The sequence below is a fragment of the Acartia tonsa genome, chromosome 2 (assembly GCF_053477335.1).
Source record: "Acartia tonsa isolate MP-2025a chromosome 2, ASM5347733v1, whole genome shotgun sequence".
NCBI classification, from domain to species: Eukaryota; Metazoa; Arthropoda; class Copepoda; order Calanoida; family Acartiidae; genus Acartia; species Acartia tonsa.
The window spans coordinates 40,801,539-40,827,564 of NC_137261.1; the positions used below are offsets into that span (position 1 = coordinate 40,801,539).

Here is a 26,026-nt window from a genome sequence, read left to right on the forward strand (position 1 = left end):
TCAAATTCAATTTTCACCCCCTAGGAGTTGCCGCATAATCATGACAAGAAAAGCAAATATTATATATTTAAAATTTTGAACAACTTTGCTTTTATGAAGTCTTTCATAAAACCTCTTTATATATGATTTATTTAAGGCTGAATTTTCGTGACCTTAGCAAAGCAACTAATAAAAAAGGCAATTAATTAACTCCCTTCATGAGGGGTTTTATGAAAAACTTTATAAACGCAAAGTTGTTTAAAATTTTAAATAAATACTCTTTGCTATTCTTGCCATGATTATGCGGCAACTCCTAGGGGGTGAAAATTGAACTTGAAATTTTTAAATCTAATTTTCTCAAAAAGATCCCGCTGAAATATTTTGGTTTTACCTGAAATCATCATGGTTTTATGTCTAATTTCACCATACATAGGTCCCAGAGCTCGGCACTTACTTTTGTCTTGATTCAATTGTAGCTTGGCGTGAATTGTTTATATGGATAACATTTAGGGTCTTTTTAGTTATATATTCTGTAAATTTTATTTTGATTGCGCGTCTACTTTACAAATTTAGTATGTACGATGTGAAGCCAGTAACAAAAATTGAATATTGAAAAGTTCCACTATCTCCACCATTCTGTGGCTTAGACTTTTATCAATAGACATTAATTTTCTATATTGGTAGCATTGCTTCTCTATAATTCAGTTTGTTTACAGCTTCAATAATCATCTTTATGAAGATAATTAATTGAATACAGAAAAATTAAATGTAACATCAATTAGCAAACTAAGCAAAGATAGAAGGGGTTATATTCGACTACTTAATGAAATTGAGTCAAGCGTGTAGACTGACAGATAAGCTTGTAATACTTATGGAGTAGCCTTGCTTATAAAAAATACTTTTATATTACATTTTCAACTTTTTTGTACTTAATTTTGTAGTTTTGAAATATTGTTCCCTACTACTTGAAAACAAATATTCTCTATTGTACTACTCTGTAATTGTATCTATTCTAAGGTTGAGCACATAACAAATTGGAGCAGTGTGTTCGGGCCCCTAGAGACTTTCTATAGAAATCTGTCATTGTTCACCAGCAGTCAGGATGGATCACAGGTATGTTTGTCACCAGAAGTCAGGATGTATCACAGGAATGTTTATCACCAGAAGTCAGGATGTATTACAGGTATGTTTGTCACCAGAAGTCAGGATGGATCACAGGTATGTTTGTCACCAGAAGTCAGGATGTATCACAGGTATGTTTGTCACCAGAAGTCAGGATGTATCACAGGTATGTTTGTCACCAGAAGTGAGGATGTAACACAGGTATGTTTATCACCAGAAGTCAGGAGGGATCACAGGTATGTTTGTCACCAGAAGTCAGGATGTAACACAGGTATGTTTAACACCAGAAGTCAGGATGTATCACAGGTATGTTTAACACCAGAAGTCAGGATGGATCACAGGTATGTTTGCCACTAGAAGTCAGGATGGATGACAGGTATGTTTTTAATTGCTAGTTTCTTTTTTCTTATCTATATTTCTATTTGTAAGATAAAGTTCTTAAATTTATGACTTCAGCTATATTAACATTTAGGAGAAGGTAGAGACCCACAGTAACAAATGTAACAAAATCTGGAACCTGGAGCCTGTGCTCAGTCTTATTGTTTTTACTATGAAGATGCCAGGACTTACTAATCACAGGGGCGTTTATACCAAATAAGAGAAAGAGTAAAGCCTTTTGTGCTTTCACACAAAGTGGCTGTTGAGCACTGTATTACCCACCAACACTCCTCCTCCTTATTTGTAAATGAATTAAAATTAAGAGAGAAGAGGGGGTCTTCTGCACTTTAAATAATAATGTGTTTTTATATTATGGTAATTTTTATTTATGTTTGTTAGCTACACATTTTATTTATACATCTGTAATTTTCTTTTTTGACGAATTTAAGTAAAAATGGATACATTCACCAAATAACAAAACTGTTTGCGATTCATTTTTAAAACAATAGTTTTTATTAATCTTATTTGGTACAAATGTTGTACAGGAGTATTATTGAACCAATTACCAAGATTCTCTGTTTTGCCATTCAGTCCTGTACTTTTAGATTCCAGGTAACCACAAGATTTAAGTCGATAGGACGATTATAATATGATAATTATATGAACTATAAGATTTATTCGACACATAAGGAAAGACAGTAATTGTAGAAAGTCTTCGCTTTTTTAGAAGAAAATATGTAGTAATGAAAAATAAGTAATAACAGATTGTTGCTTACTTATCTAGACTTTGATTTTACTTGAATAGTTAAAACTAGAAATACCATTAACATTGTCGTATAAATGTCAGTTAAGTCGTTTTTTCAGCAACTCTTTCTTACACGTCATTTTAGAATTGTATGAAAAGTTGTTTGTAACAAAGCTATTAAGATGAGTTTGTCTGATGCATTTCAAAAATTGTTTTATATCTGGTGAACAACCGCAGATGTAAAACAGCTGTGGTAGCTATTGGTTTAATTGATGTAAATTAAATGATAAGAAAACATGAATAATTTTGTAACACTGGTTATTATGTCATTTGGAATGCCATTGTGAATTAATATAAGGTAATGAGTTAGAAATATAAAAAAAGTAGAAACACATACTTAAGTAATAGGTAGATGGAAAAAAAAATAAGCTAAAATTACAGATATTTCATAGATAAATGCGATTTAAGTCGCGTGAATATCTGTCAGTTAGTATATAATTGTAATTATCCTATATTTCCAATATTCAGCTGCTTTAATTCAGCCGCTGTAATGTGTGGCGGCTGACAGCCCGGACAAAGAGATGTAAGGTTACAAATGAAAGCTATCCACGGATGAAATTATTTTCAATTTGTTTTGAATAGTTTGCTAGATGGGAAACATTCAATGTATCTCATCCTGGTATTTACACAAAACTACAAAATCATAAAAAATTGTGTTTTTTTTTACATTTTTTTCTATTCTAGCCTATTTTTATAAACTTATTTTAAAATACATATCTTTTAATTATTTTTTGTTTGCCCAATATGCAATTGTTTAAAGGTTACAATTCTAAGATCATTGTATAAAATCACATTGCCAAACAATTGAAGAATCTACATATTATGCCCCATACACAAATAATTTAAGATCATGGAAAGAAAACGAAGTAGTGGGTTTCGTAGTATTTTCACAGTAGTTTTTGATAAGTTATTCTAGGTTAGGTGAATGTTTCATGATTGCCCCGCAGGGTTAGAGCCCTTGCGCAGGTGATAGAAATAGGAGAATAGTTACTGTGAAAATACGACGAAACCAAATACTTCGTTTTCTTTCCACTATCCAAAATTTTTAAAAATTTATTTTAAGTTCTTTAACCAAAAATGACATGATTTTTACTGCTACAAATGCTCACCATTCTTTCGCACATTACAATTTCACATTCTTTCAAGTTTAAAATGCAAATTGAATAAATTTTGTTCATCTACCAAATATTTGTCGTGCTGTTATTGCCTTCTCTTTCTTCTATGTGACCCAATTTTGTTGGTAAAATGAAAGGAGATGGAAAACTTTAGAATCCTAACATAATTTTTAACACGTAAAGAAAGTTTTCCTTTCTGTAATCTGTTTATAATTTTGAATATTTATATGTCTCTTTTATAAATTGTTGCAAAACCACTAATAAATATTATATGCTTTCATAAAAAAAGTTTTAAATCTTGCAAAATTTATAATTGGTATGACTTTAGTAAGTAAATCTATTTATTACAAATTCTTTTATTTATTTATGACTACTTAGTAAAGTAATAGAGAATATTTGCCGTTGGTGTTAATGGTGTTTAATGGGTACTCTATGATCTTAAAGACCAACACAATGGTCGATAAATTGAAGTAAATCGGAAATCCCCATTAAAAAAAAATATTTTTTATTGAAAAGTTTGGATATGATATTTTGAACCAGCCAATCAGGATTCAATGATATTATCTAAAGTTTTTAAACCATAATAAATGTAATTATGTAATTTTGGGTATCAATATAATTTAGAGCCCCATAATTGAACCTCACTTTTGTTTTCCTCCCATATACTAATGATTTCCACCTTCCATTCAATTTGTGTAATCTCTATTTATGTTTTATTTTAACTTCTTAGGATCTTGTTGACATTTGCTCTCTGTGCAACAAGGCCTTCAGCAAGGAGAGAGATAAGAACAACATTACTAAGGCCATCACAGCCGAGTTTGTGCACGCTCTCAAGTTCAAGACCTGTATACCTGACCAGAACTTCCTGTATCTTGGCAGTATGATGCTACAGGTTAGTTCAGTATCAAGTAACAGCGGTCACAAGCGACTAGGGACAGTTAATTGTTTAGAATACAATACAATACTGACAACATTCATAAGTAGCTAAGCATAAAAAATCACAAATGAACGAACTGACAAAGTGACTTAAAGAGCAGATTTTCAGTAGTCATAAAAAAAGAAAATTAGTGATTATTAAACAATAAAAAAAACACAAAACCTTTTGAAAAATATTTGTTTTTATTTTAATTAGCTTGACCGATATACCGACGGAACAAGTCAGTTGTACGCTAAATGCTTTTTGGTAAAGGTTATTTTTGAGTTTAAAAAATATATTTATCTTAAATAGCAACCAAGAAAATCATATTTCTCCAATAGCGTTACGGAAAAACGGACAAAAATATGAATTATAAAGTAGCAAAACTCTAAACAGTAAATTAAAACAATGCATGTACTAATTGTACTTTCATCCTATATTTTTTGATTGTATTATTATTTGAAGAAAATCAATATAAATTAATATAAATGAGTTGTTTTGATAATATAGCTGGGTCTCAGTAATGGTTTTTGTAATCCTTACCATTCCATTACAATTCCCCCAACACTAATTTTATATTTTTATTTGGTTTTCCTTTAATATTAGATGGATACAATGTAAATTCATAGAATTTATATTAGCGAAGCTGCTTCGAACATGTGTTGGTTGTAAGTCAATTTATTGTTGGTGGAATAAAAGTAAACGTTGTATTAACGTTTGAATTAATTGTTGTAAGCATATTTTTTATTTTACTCTAAATGGAACAAATTATGATAAAAGATTAACATCTAGGCTATAATACAAAGTAGCGCGATGTCTGTCTGTCCATTTAAAGCTTAAGATCTCGATAACTGCAAAGATGATCAGGTTCTTCAGCATTAAAAAAAATGATAAAGGTTTATGGGTCTTATTTTGGCTTTACCCTTAGCTGTAATAGAGAGGTGTATCAAGGGGGAGTAACAGGAGATTTAGAATCTTGTAAAGAGGACTGTAGAGATGTGTGGGTGCGTATATCCATGGGTTGAATCCACCCTATTAATTTTATCAGGGTGTGAGTACACCTCCATAAAACTTCCTTCTGTACGCATCTAGTTAAAAGCCATTCTGAAAAATTATGTATCTTATCGCAAAATAGATAATTTTCTACAAATAATAGGTACACAATTATTCTTTTTCTACAGGGTTTGTTTTTTATAGCACTGGGTATAAGGAGGTCCTTGGCTTAACTTTTAAAATTTGTCAAGTAAATCTAATTTTACATATACTCTTTCGTCTACCTATATATCCTAAACATACATATACATAATATACATGTTTTAAAATATTTTCAACTAAAATCCGACTAGCCCTACTTTCTAAATATCTGGAAATGAGGGAATGGTGTTTTCTAGATTATTAAACTTAGATACAAAAATTAAATAGTCTAAAACAATCTAGGAACCTAAAAGAAGCTCCAATAAATTGAAGAACTCAATCGGTTAAGTATTTATAGAAATCTTAAGCTTTATAACTTCTGAAACAGAATATAGTTTGCCTCAATTACATTTTTTTCTCAGTCATTTAAAAAGCAAACTTTTTTTACTTGTTGAATGTAATAAACCCTTACTCCTGTAATCCTTGACTATACATATTACAAACTCAATGACAAAGTGTTCAGATAAAACTAAACATTTTTTTATTCCATTGCAATATCAACTGAGGGCTCTGTATTCGAATGGGGTGGAATGGGCAAAATAATAGCCTAAAGCCATACCAAGGCCTTCATTTACTACTTTATATGTGTAATGTGCTAATTACTCACCTTAATTCAATCTGATTACCTTATAAGCTTGCCTAATATTTTTATTTTTTTCAATTAGTCAGGTCGTGGTCCCCGTGAATAATTAGTTTAAGAGAGAGGGGTTACATTGGGCGATCGATGATAATGGTGGTTTTTCAATCAACTAATAATTCATAACCCAATTTCAATTCAATCTGTAACATGTCTAAAATTAACGGATTTCTGTGAACATCCGTTCACAACCAACCACCGCTGTTGACTCAAATTCAATTTGATAGCTAGCCGAAAGGGACCAATAGTTTTCTATCTTCTTCTGTTAGATGTATCCATTTTGCTGCTTTTCAGTTTACTCCTCATATTTGAATGGTCGAAAAGTGTACACTTTATGAATCTTTTTAGGATGCCAAGGGTGACCTACCCCACAGCTCTATTCTGGAGGATGCTCCAGGTTTTGAGATGGGACTCACAGGTATTTGCATTTTTATTTTCCAGGTAAGAAATCCTCGTAATTTATTTTTATAATTCATCTCAAACTGCAAATGATATCCAAATTAGGAATCTTGGGGGGAAAGGTTTTGGGGTGATTATATACACTTACTAAAAAATTTTGGAAAATATTTCAAAGCCCTTAGTTTTCACAAACCAGGTCATTATTTGATATTTCACCCATGTAATGGTGGTTTATACCCCTAAAAATTTCTAGTCTGGTAAATATGACACCTAGGGTAGGAAGCGGCCTCTATTACAATTTTTACCCATGCCCCCCTCACAAAAAAAACTGGGACGTTCATGAATAGTCAAACAAGTACCCTGGACAGTTAAAACTCTTATTTAAAGCAGAGCAATTTAATGTTTAGCTGTTTGAAAAAAAAGATAAAAAGTGTTTTCAGAATTCATTCTTGATGGAATAATATTGTCTCATTTAAAAAAAAACATTTGTAGCATGACCTACAGACCGACAGACAAAGTGTAACCTACATACTCGATGCTGAATAGTATCGGGAATCTTCACAGCTGTCTATCCTTAATAGCAGCTGAGAAAATCACTTTTCTCCAATAGCGTTACGGACTGCCTGACGGACGGAAAGACAACGTAAGTTAAAGGGTATCATCCACACACCCAACCCCCCAAAAAATAAAAAAATCCAACCCCCAAAATTTTTTTTTTTACATTTTTTGTAAAATCTCAGTAACTGCTGATCAAATTGGGCTCTACCCTTCTGGGAATATACCTACTGGTCCTCTGGTGGTTTTAAGCTATTTTCTTGGGGGGTGGTACACCCCAACCCCCCCAAAAATAAAAAAAATTCCCACTTCCAAAATTTTTTTTTTTATTTTTTTTTAAACAAAAACCAGTAATTGGGGTGGGGGAACCTCACTGCAACATGCGGCGAAGCCCCCATTAATCAGCCCCCCCCCCCGAAAAAAAAAATCTAAATATTTTTTTTTTATTTTAATTTTTGTGTATGCGAACAACCTAGGTCTAATTTTTACGAATTGAAATTTTTGTGTATACGGCAAACAACCTGGGTTTAATTTTTACAAATTAAAATTTTTGTGCATAAAGCGCACAACCTGGGTTTAATTTTACCACAGAGTAAACAAAGACTAATTTTTTGAATATTTCTATTAAGGAGGGTTGACTTCCCAAAACTATATAGGGCGAAGCCCCTAGAGGCTAGGGGCGAAGCCGCTAGTGTATAATATTGTAATAATATCCACCAAATCTGTGTAAATATTCATACTAAATCCTAAATGGATATGCTTTTCTGTAATAAAAGTTATCCCTTAAATCAACAATTCCATTGAGTTAATATCCGTTTCATTTCCCTTCCCATTGTTTTATGCAGTAAAATATTACATAATCTCCCACTTTAACACTTTTTTCCCCGTTTTTTAAATAATATCTATATTTCTTTTAGTTTTCTTAGTTTGAAATAGATCTATGTTTCAATGTCTAAAGCCATTTGATGTACCTATATCTATCTGTCCATATATATTTGTTATTAAATGCATTGTTTAAGGGCCTATCCATACTGGGGCTACTGAATGTCTACGCCCTCACATCCCTGACATAGTAGAGTTTGTAGCAGACGTGCACACGCTAAGCAAAGTTAAATCTAATGTCCGTGGCACCAATATGAGTTTAAACCAGGTAATATTACAAACCCTTCACATTTTAATTTAAGTGTGTTGATCATTTGAAATTGAAGCCTTTCTGGTTGTTACAGGGCTTTTATAAGTATTATTCATTAAATATATTTGGAGTTAGAATGTCGGTCTTTCTGTGTGTCACTATCGAAAGATCTCTCCTATTCAGATAGGTTTACGCTTAGGAGTTGATAGTTTTCATCTCATAGTTATTTTTATTTTAACATTCGTAGAAAACTGACTATAATACGATACGATACATTATTTTTCAGTATGGCTTAGAACCGATTTGAATCCAGCGGAAATAAATAGGTTTCGAAGCTATGTAATGAAATGATAATAACAATATTGAAGGATACACTTGGTGGAATATTGAAAGCAGCTCTGGCCCAATTTCTAGCTCTTGAGATAGCCAGGATGTCTGGGGATAGAGACACCAAATTTGTATCAAAATATCTGCCCTGGCTGTTTAATCCACCTAGCGCCATAGTTGCACAGGTAATTTGTTATTTTTTTGAAAGCAAAGCTACTTTATAATTCTAAATGTCCGCCTGTCTGTCAGAAACCTTAATTTCTCATTTATCATGCTTTGTTACCAACATCTTTTTTAACAAATATAACTCTTTTTTTACTATACCTTTTACTGCATCAGCAAAACTTATGCATTTGTTGTACATTATGTCATAAATATCTTTAAATTATTAGAACTCTCATTTGTTTTTTGTTTCTATAACATTTGAATAGTAAATTACTATGACTAACTGACGGACGTAAACAAAATCAGCAAGCTCTGGTCTGAATGATTTACAAATACTTACCTCAATTACAGGGTCCGAAAGAGTTCCTGGATTGTGTAGCACACATCCGCCTGTTGTCCTGGCTGCTACTCGGAGCTGTCAACCATACCTTGCTGGTTGGTTCTAAGGAGAACAGGGCCTGTCAGCCCATCCCGCTGGAGGCATCCTGTCACATTGCAGATCATATTGAGGTAATTTGGTTAAAAGTTTTATTCATATCATTTACCTGAAGAAAAAAGAAAGAAAAACCTTCTAGGTTGTATATTTAAATGAAACATACAGAAATATTTATCGAAATAAAATTAAAACAAAAGAATTGAAGAATTATTTTTCATTATAGTAAAAACTTGTTTAAAGGAAAGAGTAGGGCCTCCCCTATCTTCTTTTCTCAAGTGCACCTAGAGGCTTTTAGGAGGGTAGCCGTTTTCTTGCATATGTACTCCATTTCAATGTAATGTTTAGGTGATCCTAGCTGGCTTTGCTGAGCAGAGTAAGACAAGTGTAGTTCACATGTGCAGTCTCTTCCATTCATTTATACTTTGCCAGCTCTGGACGGTTTATCTGGAAAATGTTAAACCTAACACTAACAATAAGGTAACATCTTAATTTACATAACCTAGATATACAACGAAATCTTTTTTGGCGTTTCTCTGCGCCAAATCTTGCTAATGAAGTGCTTGATTATATGGTCAAATGCCCTTTAGAAAATCAACCCTTTGATTAAAAAAAAACATTTTAAGACTTTATTATTAAACGTACCATGAATTAATATGTCACATATATAAACAAAGACAGATTATTTTTATCTAAATTCTTACAATATATGTCAAGCTTTACTGTTTTTCTTTTCAATCTGGGCGGTTTCCCTAAAACTTTACCGCGTGTGTTTATTGCTTAAGGCCCATCCATTATTTATGATAGATTAGAAAAAAGGGTGTTTCTGTGCATGGTAGGAACTTTAAGGAAGAGCACAAAAATATTCTTTTTTTAACAAATAAAACTAGAACTCCAATACAGTGACTTGTACATGTCAAATGCAAACCTAATTAGCCTCTCCGACTAGAAGCGAAAACTTATTTGTTTTTAACATTTTTGGAAAAACAAGTATGATTGAGTCAAAAAATTAAACATAATTAAGAATTTCAATACTTCGTTCAAGGGGGGTATTTGCGCAAAATGCATTTGAACTTAAATTTAGTGAACTGAATATTTTTCTGTTCAATGTATTGAACTACTTTTATAAGGCATATATTTGAAAGAATTTCAATCTTCTACCATGTAGTTTTTAAGATATCAAGACTTGAAAATCGTATTCTTATGATATATGAAATATTTATAGGTGGCTTATTTTCACAAAAACAAATGACGACCAACTTAGTTCTTACTAATTGTTTGTTACTTATTGTAATACAAAATTATATATATGTTTGATGGTATACTTATGCTTGAAATCGTTTTTCTGAAGTGCACTTCATGCAACTATCCCTTTATTCAAAAGGAAGGATAATTTTGTTATTTAAATAAAGCCTTAAACAGCTTTAATTGATTAAACAAATAAATAATTATAGTTTATCTTATTTTACTCAATAAATAATTCATTAATTTTTTTGAAAATTATCACCCACTTATAATAAATTTGGATGTAAAAATTAATACAGAAACTTACAAAATAAAATTTTCGTATTACTAACGAAAAAACCAGAGAGTAATTCTAAAGGAGCTTCGTTCTAAAAAAAAGGGTAAATGGGGTGAAGGGAAAGGGGTTGAGTAAGGGCTGCACCATTTTTCACAAGATTTTCCAATATTTGTTTTCCGCTTATAACCCCAACTATTAATCTTTTTCTTGGATTCTATACCTTGTCTAAAATACAGGGATGGGCCAATTAAAGATTAACTTATAATGCCCCTTTACCATATTTACAGAAAATGTATCATTAAATTGTATATTTTCTATTAATAAAGGTAGTAAGACAAGAGAGGTAATGTCTGATTTAGCCAATAGGAGAATCCCATCAGAACCTACATTAAATCTCATTGGTTAAAATTGTGTACACTTTTCATTAAATTTCATTACGAACGCATGTTTTCTTTCATTTCATACATAGACAAAAGCCAGCTGTAAACAATATTATTTCTTAGTACAAAGCTTTACTGAATTAAACTTACTTGCTCAAAAATTTCGTCATAAATGAGAAAGCTTCAAACAGAGGTGGATTCTTAAAAAAAATAGGCTCGCTACTCGCTGTTGAGGCAAAATTATTTTTGTAAAAAATCCTCAAAAATCGCATAAAAAATCTACAAAATTAAATAAAATCATAAAAGGGTTATGATCTTGTTTAATTTTTGTAGATTTAAAAAAACTTTTAGATGATTTTTCACAAAAATAATTTTGCGTCACCATCGAGTAAGCGAGTCAATTTTTTAAAGAATCCACCTCAGCTTGAGCCGAAAGTAAACAATACTATCGTCTGCTAAAAGGTTCCTTTTAAGATTTGACGAAAAATCGGGTCAGAGGCGTAATCTAGATATAGTATGATATTATTCTATTCTTACTGGGTAATTATATGACATTCAGAGTGGAAATTGCTGATATTTTATTACCATTCTAAAGACATGACATTTTCCATATAACGTATTCTAATAATGTAACCTATTTAACGAATAATTACACTTTTGAATTCAGTTTTCAAATTTCTTTCCAATCCCTCTATATCTGAATTCTAAAGGTTGTATGTATTTTTTTGTTTCTAATATGTGCAGTGGCAGCTTGGAAGTAGGGAGGCACAGCCTAAAAATAAGTTTTAGGGACGATTTTTCTCGGTAGGTTGGTAATTCCTTCCCAGCTTCACATGACCTTTGATAATACATTGTAAAGGAGAACCATATCGGTTCAGTGGTTATAAGGTACTTCGTTACAGACAGACACACACCCAAAGATCATGTTACTTTACTTTACTTTACTTACAGAAAGAATAAGGAAGGGTTTAAGATGAATCAAGGAAAAAAGATTGACTGCTCTCTTTGATTTTGTTATGCTTTGCTTTGCACCTTGTTGCACCTAGGAATCATTGTTCCAAAAATCAGATGAATAGAATAATTATATAATAAAATAATTTTTGTTAAAAAGTTATTAAACAGCATATTTTAAATGGACGTACGGACGTTCTAGTAACGATTATACAGTGGCTACATTTTCTAATTCGTACCGTTACTGGAATCATCATGCTAAATTTGAAAATAATTCTGACATGCCTAGATAAACTACATTCAATTTCTTATTATAGAAAAGCTTCGCTTTTTGAAAGCTATAAATTCTTTGCATTATTTTTTTTATGTAGAAGAGAGAAAAAACAATAAAATATATGCTATTCCTTATATATATTCCTTATCAATACTAAAACACAATTTATTCTACTTAAGAATATTTTCTCAAGGCGACAAATAAAGATTTATGCCAATATTATCAAGGATGTATATGTGAGGTGGTAATTACTGCAAGCTCACTGTGCTCCCTTTTTTTTCTAAATCCTACAGCAAGGGACGATTAGTAAAACATGATTATTTGCTGGCCTAGTTTAGTGTTAATTTAACAAGTTTATGATTTTTTGGGTCAGAAAGCAGAAATATTTTCTTATCATTAATAAAAGGTTTTATTAGGTTTATGAATTGAATTCAAACTGAGCCTTGTTATCTTTATTTTTTCTCTTGTATTATTTTTAGAAACATTGAAAGTGCAAATTTAGCTTTATTTACATATTTTCCATAATCAAAAATTGTGCTAAAAACCAACGTAAGGTAACATAGGAAATTAAATTAAAATACTGGCGGATAAAATATGTCTATTGTAAACCAAAATTCAATAATAATCCTGTCTAAACCTTTTAATTGTGTATATCAAAGATATGCAATGTTTTACAAGGAATTACAAATTCAATTGATCTTCTGATGTACCTCTAGCCTGTAGAAAACTAGTTACTCGATCATAATGTGCAAGTATCTATACAAACATATGCATAACCTTGAATACAAAAGTGGGAGTATAGAATAAAATTCTCCGTATTTGCAGAAGCAGGTAATCAAATTCAGTGAGTTTAATCATTTGGACATTAGATATTACAAATTATATTATTAATTAATTAGTTAACCCCCAAAATCTAATATGAGTAATTGATCTATTTTATATACATACCTCCATGTCTGTCTAGTTTTCTGTCTGTAATGCTAAAGTTAGCTGATATTTATTAGTTCATTTCAATTTACTTGCTATTCCATACTTTTATGTTACCCTTCTCGGCCCCTTGACTCTCTATCTTTTTACTTATAACACAAATTAATCCTTAAATTCTAATAAGTAGCATTAAAGCTGAAATATAATTTTACATAATGCTGGATTTCTGGGTTTACTTATATTTGTATGTATAACTATCCCTGTCCCTGCAATTATATATGAGATTATATAACCACCACTTGTTTAGCCCCCATAGACCCTACATTAACAATTTATTGGTACTCCCAAGAGGTTAGGTTACAGTCAGTGTGAAGGCGTGTGTGTGTGTGTAGTAATATTGTTGTGCATGTATATGTAGACTGTTCCAATATTTATGCATTAATCATTAGAATGGTACAAAATGAGTGTATTTATTATCTTGCAATTTCTATGATAGTTTTTGGTGGTTATTTTTTTTACTTGAAGGCTGTTGTCTGTGGCTTTTCAACATCAGGTCCAACAAATCTCACCAAGCAGCCGTGTTAGGCAAATTAACATCCAACAGACAACTATTCTTTAATTGCATTCTCATTGTCTTTTATTGTCCTATCATTTATTTTGCAACTATTCTAGATTTAGTTAATATTCATTATAACTTAACATTGTTATTTGAAAATATATTCTCTAGAACCAAAAGACAAAATAGAATTAGAACGTAGTTTGTATGAAGAAACTGATATTCTTTATTTTATGAGAATACTTTGTCTGTGTGAGTTTGTAGAGACTTATTACTATTCAACTCGCCTACACCCAACACCCTTTTATCCTATACATCTTCTAGTTTTTACTACAGGGATTTATATCCGTCAGTTTTTGTTAGCTCATATTTTTACCTCTTACATTTGGTAATATGATATTTATTTTATCAAAATTTAAATATCTAAAAAGAAGTAGAAGATCAATTTTTAGTGGGGAGGGGTAGTAGGTCAATTTTTCTTTGAGTGATTTACCTTAGGGGTGTGTTACCCTCCCCTAAAATCGATTAACCAGTTAACCTATATTCAGAAAGATAGATAGACACCCTAAGGGATAACAGACAGAACAATCAATCGAAAATGAGCAGGTTAGCTGCTTGTTTTAAGCTGTGGCTGATAAAACCTATTTTTTATCTCCACATGACAGCATTGTAAACGTAAAGAGAAGGACAAGTTACTATGAGAAATAATATTCACTTCAGGGAAATAGTCACATTCTTAAAAATTTAAATTGATTAAAACTACAAAATATCTATTTAATTTGAAAAGTAGTAAGTTTTGATCTCTGAACTTACCTTGCTTAATGCTGTGCGCATTGCTATGTGGTTAGACGTCCTTCAGATAAACAACCCTCTTAGTACATGTCCTTTAGTCTGGAAGTCCTAACTGTGCATAATAATAACTTGCGCCTATTTTGGGCAAAGGCATTCCCTCAACTCTAGAAGGTAAAAGTTCAGTCAATAAAATTTTTAAAGAAATTTTTATAATTCAGAATTCATCATATATTATAAAAATTATAGTTGCTTTAATTGGTAAAGTACATAATACCTGTGGTGTAAGTTAGGTGTTTATGTAAGACACACAATATAATTGTAGAGCGTAGATGGGCTACTATCATAAATGTTCGTTGATCAACATCTTAAAAAGGCTTAAAGTCTTCAAAAAAACAAGATTGACTGAGAAATACTTTATGGCTGTTTTTTTCAAATAGCAAAATATTCCAATTAAACAAAAAAATATATCTATAAAGTGAATGTGTTCGTTGTATTTTCATTCAGATTCAATAGTTTGATTACCATAGAATTATATTCTTTGCTGTTTTGTATTCAGTTTGTGGTGTGTGTCCTGTCCAAGGATATTTGTATAGATGCCTGTAGTACAGTGTACATAGTCCTGTCCACACACACACCCGACCAAACCTTATATCCAATAATACTGCATTATCTGGTTTATAATATATGATGCTTCACACACACACACACACACACACACACACACACACACACACACACACACATATACATACATACATACATGCTTACTATAATACAGGAATTTAGTAATATTTCAATTTTGAATTGATAATTTAGAAAAAAATATCTTTTCCACTTTGCAACATACTATTCAAAAGCAAGGCAACTTATTCACTGACTAGGAAAGGGAAAATTTCCTAGAATTAGGTCCCTAATTTACAATCCCTTGTGTAATAAATTGTAATTGTTTACATAAAATCAAAACATTTTAAATCTTTAAGTCATATTTTTTCGAAAGAATAATATTGTACATTTATATATAGAAAAACGAAAAGATTAACAAATAATAAAAATTGTCAAATTATTGATCCCTATTGGTCTGACCATAACACCATATACAGTGAAGTAGGCTCTAAAATATCATTGGCATTCAAGGACATGCAGGATCAGAGCTGCGTAGTTACTATAGCTTTACAAAATCAAAGATGTGTTGCAAGAGATATATCATTGACAGCGCTGACCCAAGTAACAAAAGAAAGACAAAAACCTTTTAAGATATACATATCTGGAAGGATATCTTCATTGAAATTAATTTTAGATACAACAAAATTATATTTAAGTATAAAATTGGCTTTAGACGCTATCAGTCTTTAAATATACTTAACTGAAAGAACGCATAAATTTAAGAAAATATTTGCAGTAAAAGAAGAAAATCAATAGAATTAGAATGACAAAAGAGAAAAATTGAGAATTATATTTTATTATGAAATTTAGTTTTCCTTTACTGTATAAAATAATTCATAAAATGATAAAATGTTTGATTTCTTTTGAATAATAATAATTCCCATAAAAACTAAATAATTCAGACAGAAGGACAAACAAACATAGACAATATAAATGTAATTCTCGATTATGCCCCTTTACAAATGAAAATAATTAATTACATAATACATATTTACTAAATACAAATGTAAGAGTTAAAGACAAATTAGTACAACTGCTTTTTTTTATTTTGATCTCTGTTTAAATTGTTTATCCATATTTTTAATTCAATACGATATCCATTTAGTTAAGTTATCTGTTAAACAATGGTTTCTAAGATTACTTTCAAGTCATCCAATAATTTGGTCATTATTTTAGTTTTATGAGTAAAAACCCTAATATTGTAAGATTTTAACATTTTTATTCTTTGTAGAAATATACATACACTTCTAATAGATACAATACTAGCATCTAGAGACTTTATCCATGTTTTGTGTATCCACTATGTATATTGTATAGACAGAGATATAATTGATAAATCATTCTAATTATTAGTATATTCAATATAACATATTACAACTTTTTTTTCTACCTTTACAGCTAGACTTACCATTTTTTTATCTTTATTATTATAATTATTATTTAAACATAGCTTCAAATAATTCTTCATATATGTGCAAATTTAAATAACGTATATATATGATTGAACAGACCTAGCCTTAAAGGTTCAAATGTTTAGAAGAATTTTGCCTGTTTTCAACAAATAAACATTGTTTTGAGAATTGAAGTTTCAAAACAAAGTAGCCGTTTTTACTGTTTTACTTCTTTTTAATTTGGTCAACATTATAATAAAAATGTTTAGCTAATTCTATCTAACAAAATATTATAATTTTGATTAAAAAAGAGCAATCTATCTCTTTCAGAAGTAAGAAAAAATATCTTTTTATGTGAATAACCTGAATATATATATAATTCATATATATGTTTGTTTTCTTCCTTTATCATAATTATATTACTCTCCTTTTTATGTATGTATATGCTAGATAGAGGAATAATATATTTATATTATTACTATTATTACATATTAGCTCAAGAACTTATCCTGCAACATATTATAATCAAAGAACTTTCTTCTTTATTTACAATCATTTTTTTAAATTCTTGTGCAAGAAGTGTCTATGTCTAAGAAAATTATCATTAAAGAGTAGCTACGTGCCTTAAAAAATGAGTTAATCCATAAATTATATTTTATTTTATTTATAACTCGTTGGTTTTCACATGCTTTGCTGAAGTCTAAAATACACTAATTTACAAGAATTTAGATAAAGTATTTTAGAGTTTATTACATACATTATTATGTTTCAATTGGTAATTTTAACAAAATATAAATTAAACCAATTGCTCTTTAAAAAGAATAGGTGATTTTGAATTACAAATAAGTTGAAATTATTAAGAATAAATATTTCAATTTCACCCAGTAAAATCTTGACTATTTCTGTTACAGGAGGAATTATTGTTGGCCCCAAGCATCCTGTCGGATTTCTATTATTTCTGTTACAGGAAGAATTATTGCCGGCACCAAGCATCCTGTCGGATTTCTATTATTTCTGTTACAGGAATAATTATATAATTCATATATATGTTTGTTTTCTTCCTTTATCATAATTATATTACTCTCCTTTTTATGTATGTATATGCTAGATAGAGGAATAATATATTTATATTATTACTATTATTACATATTAGCTCAAGAACTTATCCTGCAACATATTATAATCAAAGAACTTTCTTCTTTATTTACAATCATTTTTTTAAATTCTTGTGCAAGAAGTGTCTATGTCTAAGAAAATTATCATTAAAGAGTAGCTACGTGCCTTAAAAAATGAGTTAATCCATAAATTATATTTTATTTTATTTATAACTCGTTGGTTTTCACATGCTTTGCTGAAGTCTAAAATACACTAATTTACAAGAATTTAGATAAAGTATTTTAGAGTTTATTACATACATTATTATGTTTCAATTGGTAATTTTAACAAAATATAAATTAAACCAATTGCTCTTTAAAAAGAATAGGTGATTTTGAATTACAAATAAGTTGAAATTATTAAGAATAAATATTTCAATTTCACCCAGTAAAATCTTGACTATTTCTGTTACAGGAGGAATTATTGCTGGCCCCAAGCATCCTGTCGGATTTCTATTATTTCTGTTACAGGAAGAATTATTGCCGGCACCAAGCATCCTGTCGGATTTTTATTATTTCTGTTACAGGAAGAATTATTGCCGGCACCAAGCATCCTGTCGGATTTCTATTATTTCTGTTACAGGAAGAATTATTGCCGGCACCAAGCATCCTGTCGGATTTCTATTATTTCTGTTACAGGAAGAATTATTGCTGGCACCAAGCATCCTCTTGGATTTCTATTATTTCTGTTACAGGAAGAATTATTGCTGGCACCAAGCATCCTGTTGGATTTCTATTATTTCTGTTATAGGAAGAATTATTGCTGGCACTGAGCATCCTGTTAGATTTCTATTATTTCTGTTACAGGAAGAACTATTGCTGGCACCAAGCATCCTGTTAGATTTCTATTATTTCTGTTACAGGAAGAATTATTGCTGGCACCGAGCATCTTGTTAGATTTCTGGGTCAAGGTTACTCCTGGTATTCTACAGCTTGTCTCTCACTCAAAGGTAATTTTAAAAATGGTCATTTGATTTTAATAGTTATTTATTGCATCGTATTAAAGACAACTTTCCGCGGATATTAAAATGAAAGATTTATGAACCGATTCTAATCCATGGGATATCTATAGGTTTCGAAGGTTTTATCCGACCCCCCCCCATATCCCATCTAGATTTGGCTTATTTTTTCCTTTGTTGATATGATATAAATAATATTTTAAGGTCCTTGCTGAGATGGTCAACCTCCATTTTCTCAGTTTAATGGAAGCTCTGCTAGAGTGTAGGTAAGAATTTTGAAATACTTACATCATCTGTTGCTTTTCTTATTTTTAGAACAAAATTGAAAAAAATTGAGGTAGTTTTTTCTCCAACTCTCTATTGCTAAGGAGTCCTAACTGTGCCCTGTACTAAATGTAACCTAACATAACTTTATTTATCAAAACAAAAACAAGAAATTTATCCCCTTCGAAAAAAAATTTATGTAATTTATTTTAAAAAGAGAGGGGTACTTTGAGGAAATATCATGACCTTTACAAAACATTCGCATTTTTATTCAAATTTTAGAATGCTCTTTTTCTTACACTTTTCTCAATAAGATAAACTTTTTTTAAGATCTACAATATTGACAAAGTTGATGCCATTGTGGTGTCCTGTGTTCTATGCTTACAACAAAACAGTAAGTTTTTATTTACATCTATAATACTAAAATCAAATAACGTCTTAAGTAAAAGTGTCATTTACTTGGGCTAATAATTTTCTAAGATTATAAAAAAGCAATGAATATATTTTTAAAGGCTTAATGCTACAAATTTAAAAATGAAATTATAACCAAATGCGTATTACTAAAGGAACATTGACTAATAATTGTTTTTGGATCATGGAAAGAAAACAAAGTAGCAGGGTTCGTCGTATTTTCACAGTAGCTTTTCTCCTATTTCTAGTCACTGCGGGGGGCTATAACTCTGCAGGGCCAATTTCCTAACCCAGTCAGACAATCATTAACATTTACTTAACCTAATCTAGAATAACCTATTAAAAGCTACTGTGAGAATACGACGAAACCCGATACTTCGTTTTATTTCTATGATCCATATTTTTTTGTATTTTTTAAGTTACGTATGCACAAACACTTGAATAAGATTATAACTCTTGGATAGAATCTTAATTACTTTCAATTTTTGTAGTTACCAGATCATATATGTGTGAGGTTGAGAAATATTCAAGATGCAACTCCTGTTCAGCCTAAATTAGAACCAGATACAAAGGTATTTATATACAAAAATATTCTATATTATTTATCTATAATATATGATGTCTGTCTGTCCGTCTGTCTAAAGCTTAAAATCTTTGTAACCGCAGAACCAACTTGGCTTTACTCTTCAGGGTATATACATACTGGTAATGTGGTGATTTTAACATTATCTTGGGGGATGAAATACCTCCAAACCCCTAAAAAGAAAAAGTTTTATCCCCCCCCCCAAAAAAAAAAAAAAGTTATGTATCCTGGATATAATTTTTCCAAAGAGTAATTTTGAAAAAGAAAGTTGACTTCTCATTACTTTTTGGGGCGAAACCGCTAGTGGTTTATAAACGAAAATGTTTGTTTGTCAGTAAATAACACCAAGATTGTAAAATAGAAGACAGAAACAGGGAGAGAGCTATAGCAAAGTTTAACTTAAAAGGCAAAGTTTAAAAAGAAACACAATTTTTCATTAATATAAGGGATCTTAAGGGATAGGATAATGGGTTATAAATTGATATATATTTCCACTGATAATAAACAAAATCACGCCATCCGTATAAATTAAAATAATTGGTTTAAAAGTTTTGAGACTATTTGGAAACAACCAACCAACCAAAACTGAGTAAGATATTTTGAGCCAACAAATGCGATAACAAGGCTATAAACCTTTTGGTACCAGTGTAAATTACAGTCCATTGTCTCTTCCCTGCCACCCTGTTTATATAAAATGGTATAATGTGTGAATATTTAAGTTGAACGGAGTGTTGGTGAATTGGCTGCAGAGATTACAGTTTAAGATGGGACAAATTGAATTACAAGCTTCAAATGCAACTCAACAATTCTTCAGTGTCTAATTTTATCAGGGATCGCCAGCCGCACAAATCGAACACCAAGTTTATTTACCTTTGAAAAATCTTATTTAGTATAAAAGTTTGCTTCAATTAAATGGTATTTAAACTAAATTTTATATAATTTACTACATAATTGAAATGTATATTACAAGAAAAGATATATTAGCAGATTTTTCTGGCGATAACTATATTTTATTCCATTTCTGCATTTCATTTTTGAATGTATAATGCACAATAATGAAGCACAATTTTTTTCTTAACAATTTTCACCAATTTTTGCATCTCAATGTGTTTATATTCGTTATGATTCTTAAAAAGAATTAAGAATCATTATATATAATTATATACAATGAAATATATTTAATAAATGTTGTTTTGTGAAATATTTATCAAGTGTGTGTTATTTGAAATAAAATTATAATATAATTACTTTTTTTCTATTTGTTTTTAGAATTAAACTTGAATAACAAAAGAAACACAAACAAAAACACAACTAAATAATTTCTCAGTTTTTAATTCATCTATTTTATATTGAGAACATATAAACAATAAAAATGCATTGAAAATTTAAGATTTTGTGTAATCACAACAAAATATAGAATTGTGATTCAATTAAAACCAATTAACTCCGATATGCACAACTATTCATTGTACCGTAGTTTGAAGTTTGCTTGACAAACCTACTTTGACATAAAACAGACACAAAAGGCAGAATTTTTTTTCAAAATAGGGAAAATTCATTTAGGGAAAATATTACTTCATTACTGACTCTTAGAGAACCTACACCATTCTTACATAAAAGTAACAGGTTGTCTCTCTATCATTACCAAAGGATCTCTGTAGCCGCTGAACCTATTTGATTCTCCTTTACAGTGAAGGTTCTTATAGGTCTCTGAAAGGTTTATAACTATTCTGGGGAAGGGTATTTATACCCTTTCAAAAATCGCTACAAAAAATGCCCACTCCCCCCCCAAAAAATACTTTTCTTTTAAGACTAAAATTCATTATTGGAGGAGGGTCGACTTCACCCCAGAGGCCTCTAGCTGCCGCTAGTGTAAAAATATTTGATTAAATATCCCTAGTTACAAGCAAATGTATTGTATATTCTAATAAATCCTCCTTTAGCTTTGAGACAATAAAATTGAATATATGGATGGCAGGATTCTCATACAATTTCTCAGTCATAACACTCCTTTTTCCCTTTATAAAAAGAATCAGTTTTAAAGGGTGAGAATATGATGTTATGTTCTAACTTTCCCAATAATAATAAACATAATTTACCCTTCTGGATACAATGTAGTTTACAGTCCAACATAAATTATATGTACATGTACATAAAAGTACGAGAGGTTTTCACTTCATATCAAGTCGGCCTTTTCTTTTAAAATGAAATCATTTCATATTAGGGTGTATCCAGGTTTTTTTATCAATGAGTAGATCATTAGGTTTTTTGTTTGTTTGTTAGTTGCGAAGCTTCTCTTTGATTCCAAATGTCCGTCCGTTTGTCCGTCTGAAACGTTTTGAGGGAAACGGGATTTTCTCAGCTCCTCTGAAGGAATTTAGAGAGCATAATCAAGTACAAAATATAAATGGCGGTCGGACTGCTTTTTCTCTTCATATTACTTTAAAAATTTACTATTTTATATATTTTTATGCTTCGATTCTTATGGATGGAATCCTTGTTTTTAAGATCTCACTAACTAATTAAAGTATCGAGTTCTAAATGTGATGTATTATTTTTTAAGGCCATTTTAATAACCAGTTCAACCCCCCCTCCTATTTGATTTGAAAACAATGAACCTAAATATAATATTTGTCCGTCCGTTCATCTGTCTTTCTGTTTCTTTTACAGATGTCTTCATTAGGAAAAAGATTAAAGGTACCTTATTGTTAAAAAGTAAAATACACTGGTTACATCATAGAATAAAGTATAGAAATCTATATTAGTAGAAGAAATTTATTTAGACTATGAGGCATATTAAAAAAATATGTAATAGAATGTATTTAGAATAATTTACTATTATTTTAGCATCTTCTTTTATGTTGTATTATCTAAGCCTTGCGAGAATAGCTACCTGTCCATTCAAGTACATTAATCTTTAGATTTGCCTGTACATAAATCTGGCTGGGCAAATTTTGTGAAAATATGTGCTGAGTTGAAAGGCCTAGGTATTCCCAGTGCACTAGAACTTTATCCCAGGGGACGTATGCCTCTCTCTCCCTCTCTCTCCCTCTCTCTCCCTCTCTCTCTCTCTCTCTCTCTCTCTCTTTCTCTCTCTCCTTCTCTCTCTCTCTCTCTCTCTCTCTCTCTCTCTCTCTCTCTCTCTCTCTCTCTCTCTCTCTCTCTCTCTCTCTCTCTCTCTCTCTCTCTCTCTCTCTCTCTCCCTCTCTGTATCTTTCTTATTTTTCTTAAAACTGATTTTAAATATTTATTTATTGTATGACAACAAGGATGACAACATCTTTAAGTAGCAAAGCACAAAAAATCATGAATAAGAATACAGACAAGTAAATTTAAAGAGCATCTGTTGAAATAAATATATATTTTAGGTAGAAAAATTCACAAATCCTTTTTCCTGTATGTTGTGTGATGACAGTCAAAGTAAATTACATACTGGATGCTCGAATCAGCGAGAAATTTTATTTTTTTAAATATTATAATCCACAAAAAAATTAATTGTCATCTACAGATATAAAAATCTCTTAGAAATATAGGGTATAGTCTCTTTTGTGGCAACGCCTCTTAAGGGGCATTTTGTCGTATTTTCATAGTAGCTTTTAAAAGGTTATTCTAGGTTAAGTTAGGTCAGGTGATTTCCCTGCAGGGTTAGGCAATTGGCCCCTCAGGAGCTATAAATAGGTGAAAAGCTACTGTGAAAATACGACGAAATGCACCTTAAGAGGCAATGTCACAAAAGGGACTATACCTGAAATTTAAAAGATACAAAAATAGCCAAATACGTCCTAAAAAGCAGTCCAACCTCCATGAATTTTTAATAGTTAATTATACTCCATAATGATGGGAATGTTAACATTAAGTTTTAGCCTTCTATCTTTAATTGCAGTTGAAAAAATCACATTTCCCCCTTAGCATTACGTACTGACAGCCATAGTGAATTATAAAGAAGCTAAAAAGTTATATCAACATATCATACCCTCTTTAAATGGCACTTTAAAACTCTGTTAATTTTTGATTAAGTGGTGTTTCCAAGGATTTATAAGGGCGGTGCGTGAAGCGCACCTAAAATATTTACTCCCCCTTTGAACTAAAATCATTTAAAGACAACAAGAGTGGCGTATTTGATCAGGTTAGGAATATAGAGTGTAGTTAGTTTTAATGGTTTTTAATGAAAATTGCCATAAAAAAACATGTCTTTTTGTAAGGGTATGTACACAAAAAAAAATGATAAACTTATCCTGAAAATAAAATGACATCATATATAGTTATTCATTTAGACAGACATACAGTGTTGAGAAAAAGGCTTAGATAAATATCAATGCTGTTTCTTTTTTATATAAAATAACTTTTTGATTAAATATTTGTTGTTTACACATGTTTTCAAAGAAATAAAAACACAATATACAATGCAATGTGATAAAAAGCAGAAACCGTTTGGAAGGGCGCGAAGCGCAAATTTTTTTCTTCAAATATGCAGGGAGGGAGGGGTTTTTGGGCTATTTATTACACTAATCCCCAATATTTCATATAAAATTTTCTTATTCGTTGGCTCAACAACTTTGGGGACTTTAATGGAATTTTGATTGGTTGGTTAATTAAGTCGAGTTTCCATACATTTCATCCACTAATTGTAATCTAAATAAGGGTTTGTGATTTTGTGTATCATCATTGGGGATGTACAAAATTTCTTTGGTAAAAAGTTTATATTATACAAAATAAAATACTTCCTATTACCTGGTTTGTTATGTTCAGTGAAAAAAGATTATAACTTAATTTCTACACTAATTAAAAAATTTGGTAAGGTTAAATGAATAGTTATTGTCTGTTTGGCGCGAAGCGCCAAAATTTTTTTTTGGAGTATTTCTTGATCTTTTTTTTTTGAAACTGGGATAGTTTTGCTTTTTGTAGGGTAGGGGGCAAAAAGGGGCATTTTTATTGACCAGGGGGGGGGCAAAATGGGGCATTTTTCAACATTTAGGGGGGGGGGGCAGCGGGGGCGGTGGCTAGGGGGGGGCAGGGGGGGGGCGTTTTGGTCGCTAGGGGGGGGCGATTGCCCCAAATGCCCCCTTCGGTTCGCACGCCACTGAGATTTCTTAAACGGGTGGAACAGGATATGGGGAAACTGCTAGCTAGTTAGTATACAAGATTCACTAGCGGCTGCACTACTAGCATAAAAGGGCTTTGTGTGTGGAATTAATTTGAAATAACATAAAACTTGACTTCTCCTAAGTGAAAAATGTAATCAGTCGATTGGTTAGCGAAATCTTAACAGACAAACTATTAAAACAATTTCTACATTAATTAGGATACATTTCCAAGAAAGAAACTATGAGGATTTAAATTTAGGTATAGATCCAATCAACCAATCAAAAAATCTAAACAGCTGTGTGCGAAAAGTGGCTTAAGTAGGGTGTTAACACCTCCCTTAAAATATAAAAATGGGAAAGCATACCTTCTACTTTTTTCCTCTAATCGTGAATCGCTTTGCACGACACTGAAAACATTCCAACAAAATAATATAAAGATCTGTTTTTTTTTTAATTTTTGGTAAATGCATTTCTATTCTGTTTGAAACAAGCTGGAGAAATCACTTTCTACACAATTCAATATAATGTTAATTCATTCCCTTCAATCCTTCAATCATAACATATGTTCAAATTACAGGGTGGTACATTTTTTAGTAGCGAAGCTACTCTATTATTCACTTGGTCCGTCCGTCAGTCCTGACCGTAACGCTATGGGAGAAATGGGATTTACTCAGCTCCTAATAAAGATAGAATGCTGAAATTTTTTGACAACATTCCCATCATTAAGGAGCACAATTGACTATTAAATATCATTGGCGGTCAGACCGCTTTTTAGCAGGTTTTAGGCTATTTTTATATTTTTCACATTTTTCTCCATACCTTCAGTGTTTATGGTCCGATTTTCATTTTTTTTCAGTTACCTATAGATATCAAAATTAAATTTCCCATCGTTTAAAGAAAACATCCATAAAGGCCAGATCGCTTTTTAGCTGGTTTTAGGCTATTTTTACATTTTCAC

General features: G+C 30.9%; 1 protein-coding gene across 3 annotated transcripts in view; it reads left to right on the forward strand.

Annotated features, from left to right (window-relative positions):
• The window catches only part of unc79 (UNC-79 domain-containing protein), an 89,920-nt gene extending 68,689 nt beyond the window's left edge, over positions 1-21,231 (forward strand). For all 3 annotated transcript variants that reach the window (XM_080150864.1, XM_080150866.1, XM_080150865.1), the window contains 14 exons: positions 997-1,092; positions 1,574-1,676; positions 2,021-2,091; positions 4,130-4,291; positions 6,495-6,564; positions 8,120-8,250; positions 8,601-8,744; positions 9,076-9,234; positions 9,506-9,637; positions 18,631-18,717; positions 18,931-18,992; positions 19,321-19,384; positions 19,893-19,973; positions 20,704-21,231. In XM_080150864.1, the coding sequence (XP_080006990.1) occupies positions 997-1,092; positions 1,574-1,676; positions 2,021-2,091; positions 4,130-4,291; positions 6,495-6,564; positions 8,120-8,250; positions 8,601-8,744; positions 9,076-9,234; positions 9,506-9,637; positions 18,631-18,717; positions 18,931-18,992; positions 19,321-19,384; positions 19,893-19,973; positions 20,704-20,805 (1,464 nt within the window). In that variant the 3' untranslated portion in view covers positions 20,806-21,231. The remainder of the gene's footprint in view (positions 1-996; positions 1,093-1,573; positions 1,677-2,020; positions 2,092-4,129; positions 4,292-6,494; positions 6,565-8,119; positions 8,251-8,600; positions 8,745-9,075; positions 9,235-9,505; positions 9,638-18,630; positions 18,718-18,930; positions 18,993-19,320; positions 19,385-19,892; positions 19,974-20,703) is intronic.
• The last annotated feature ends 4,795 nt before the right edge of the window (positions 21,232-26,026 follow it).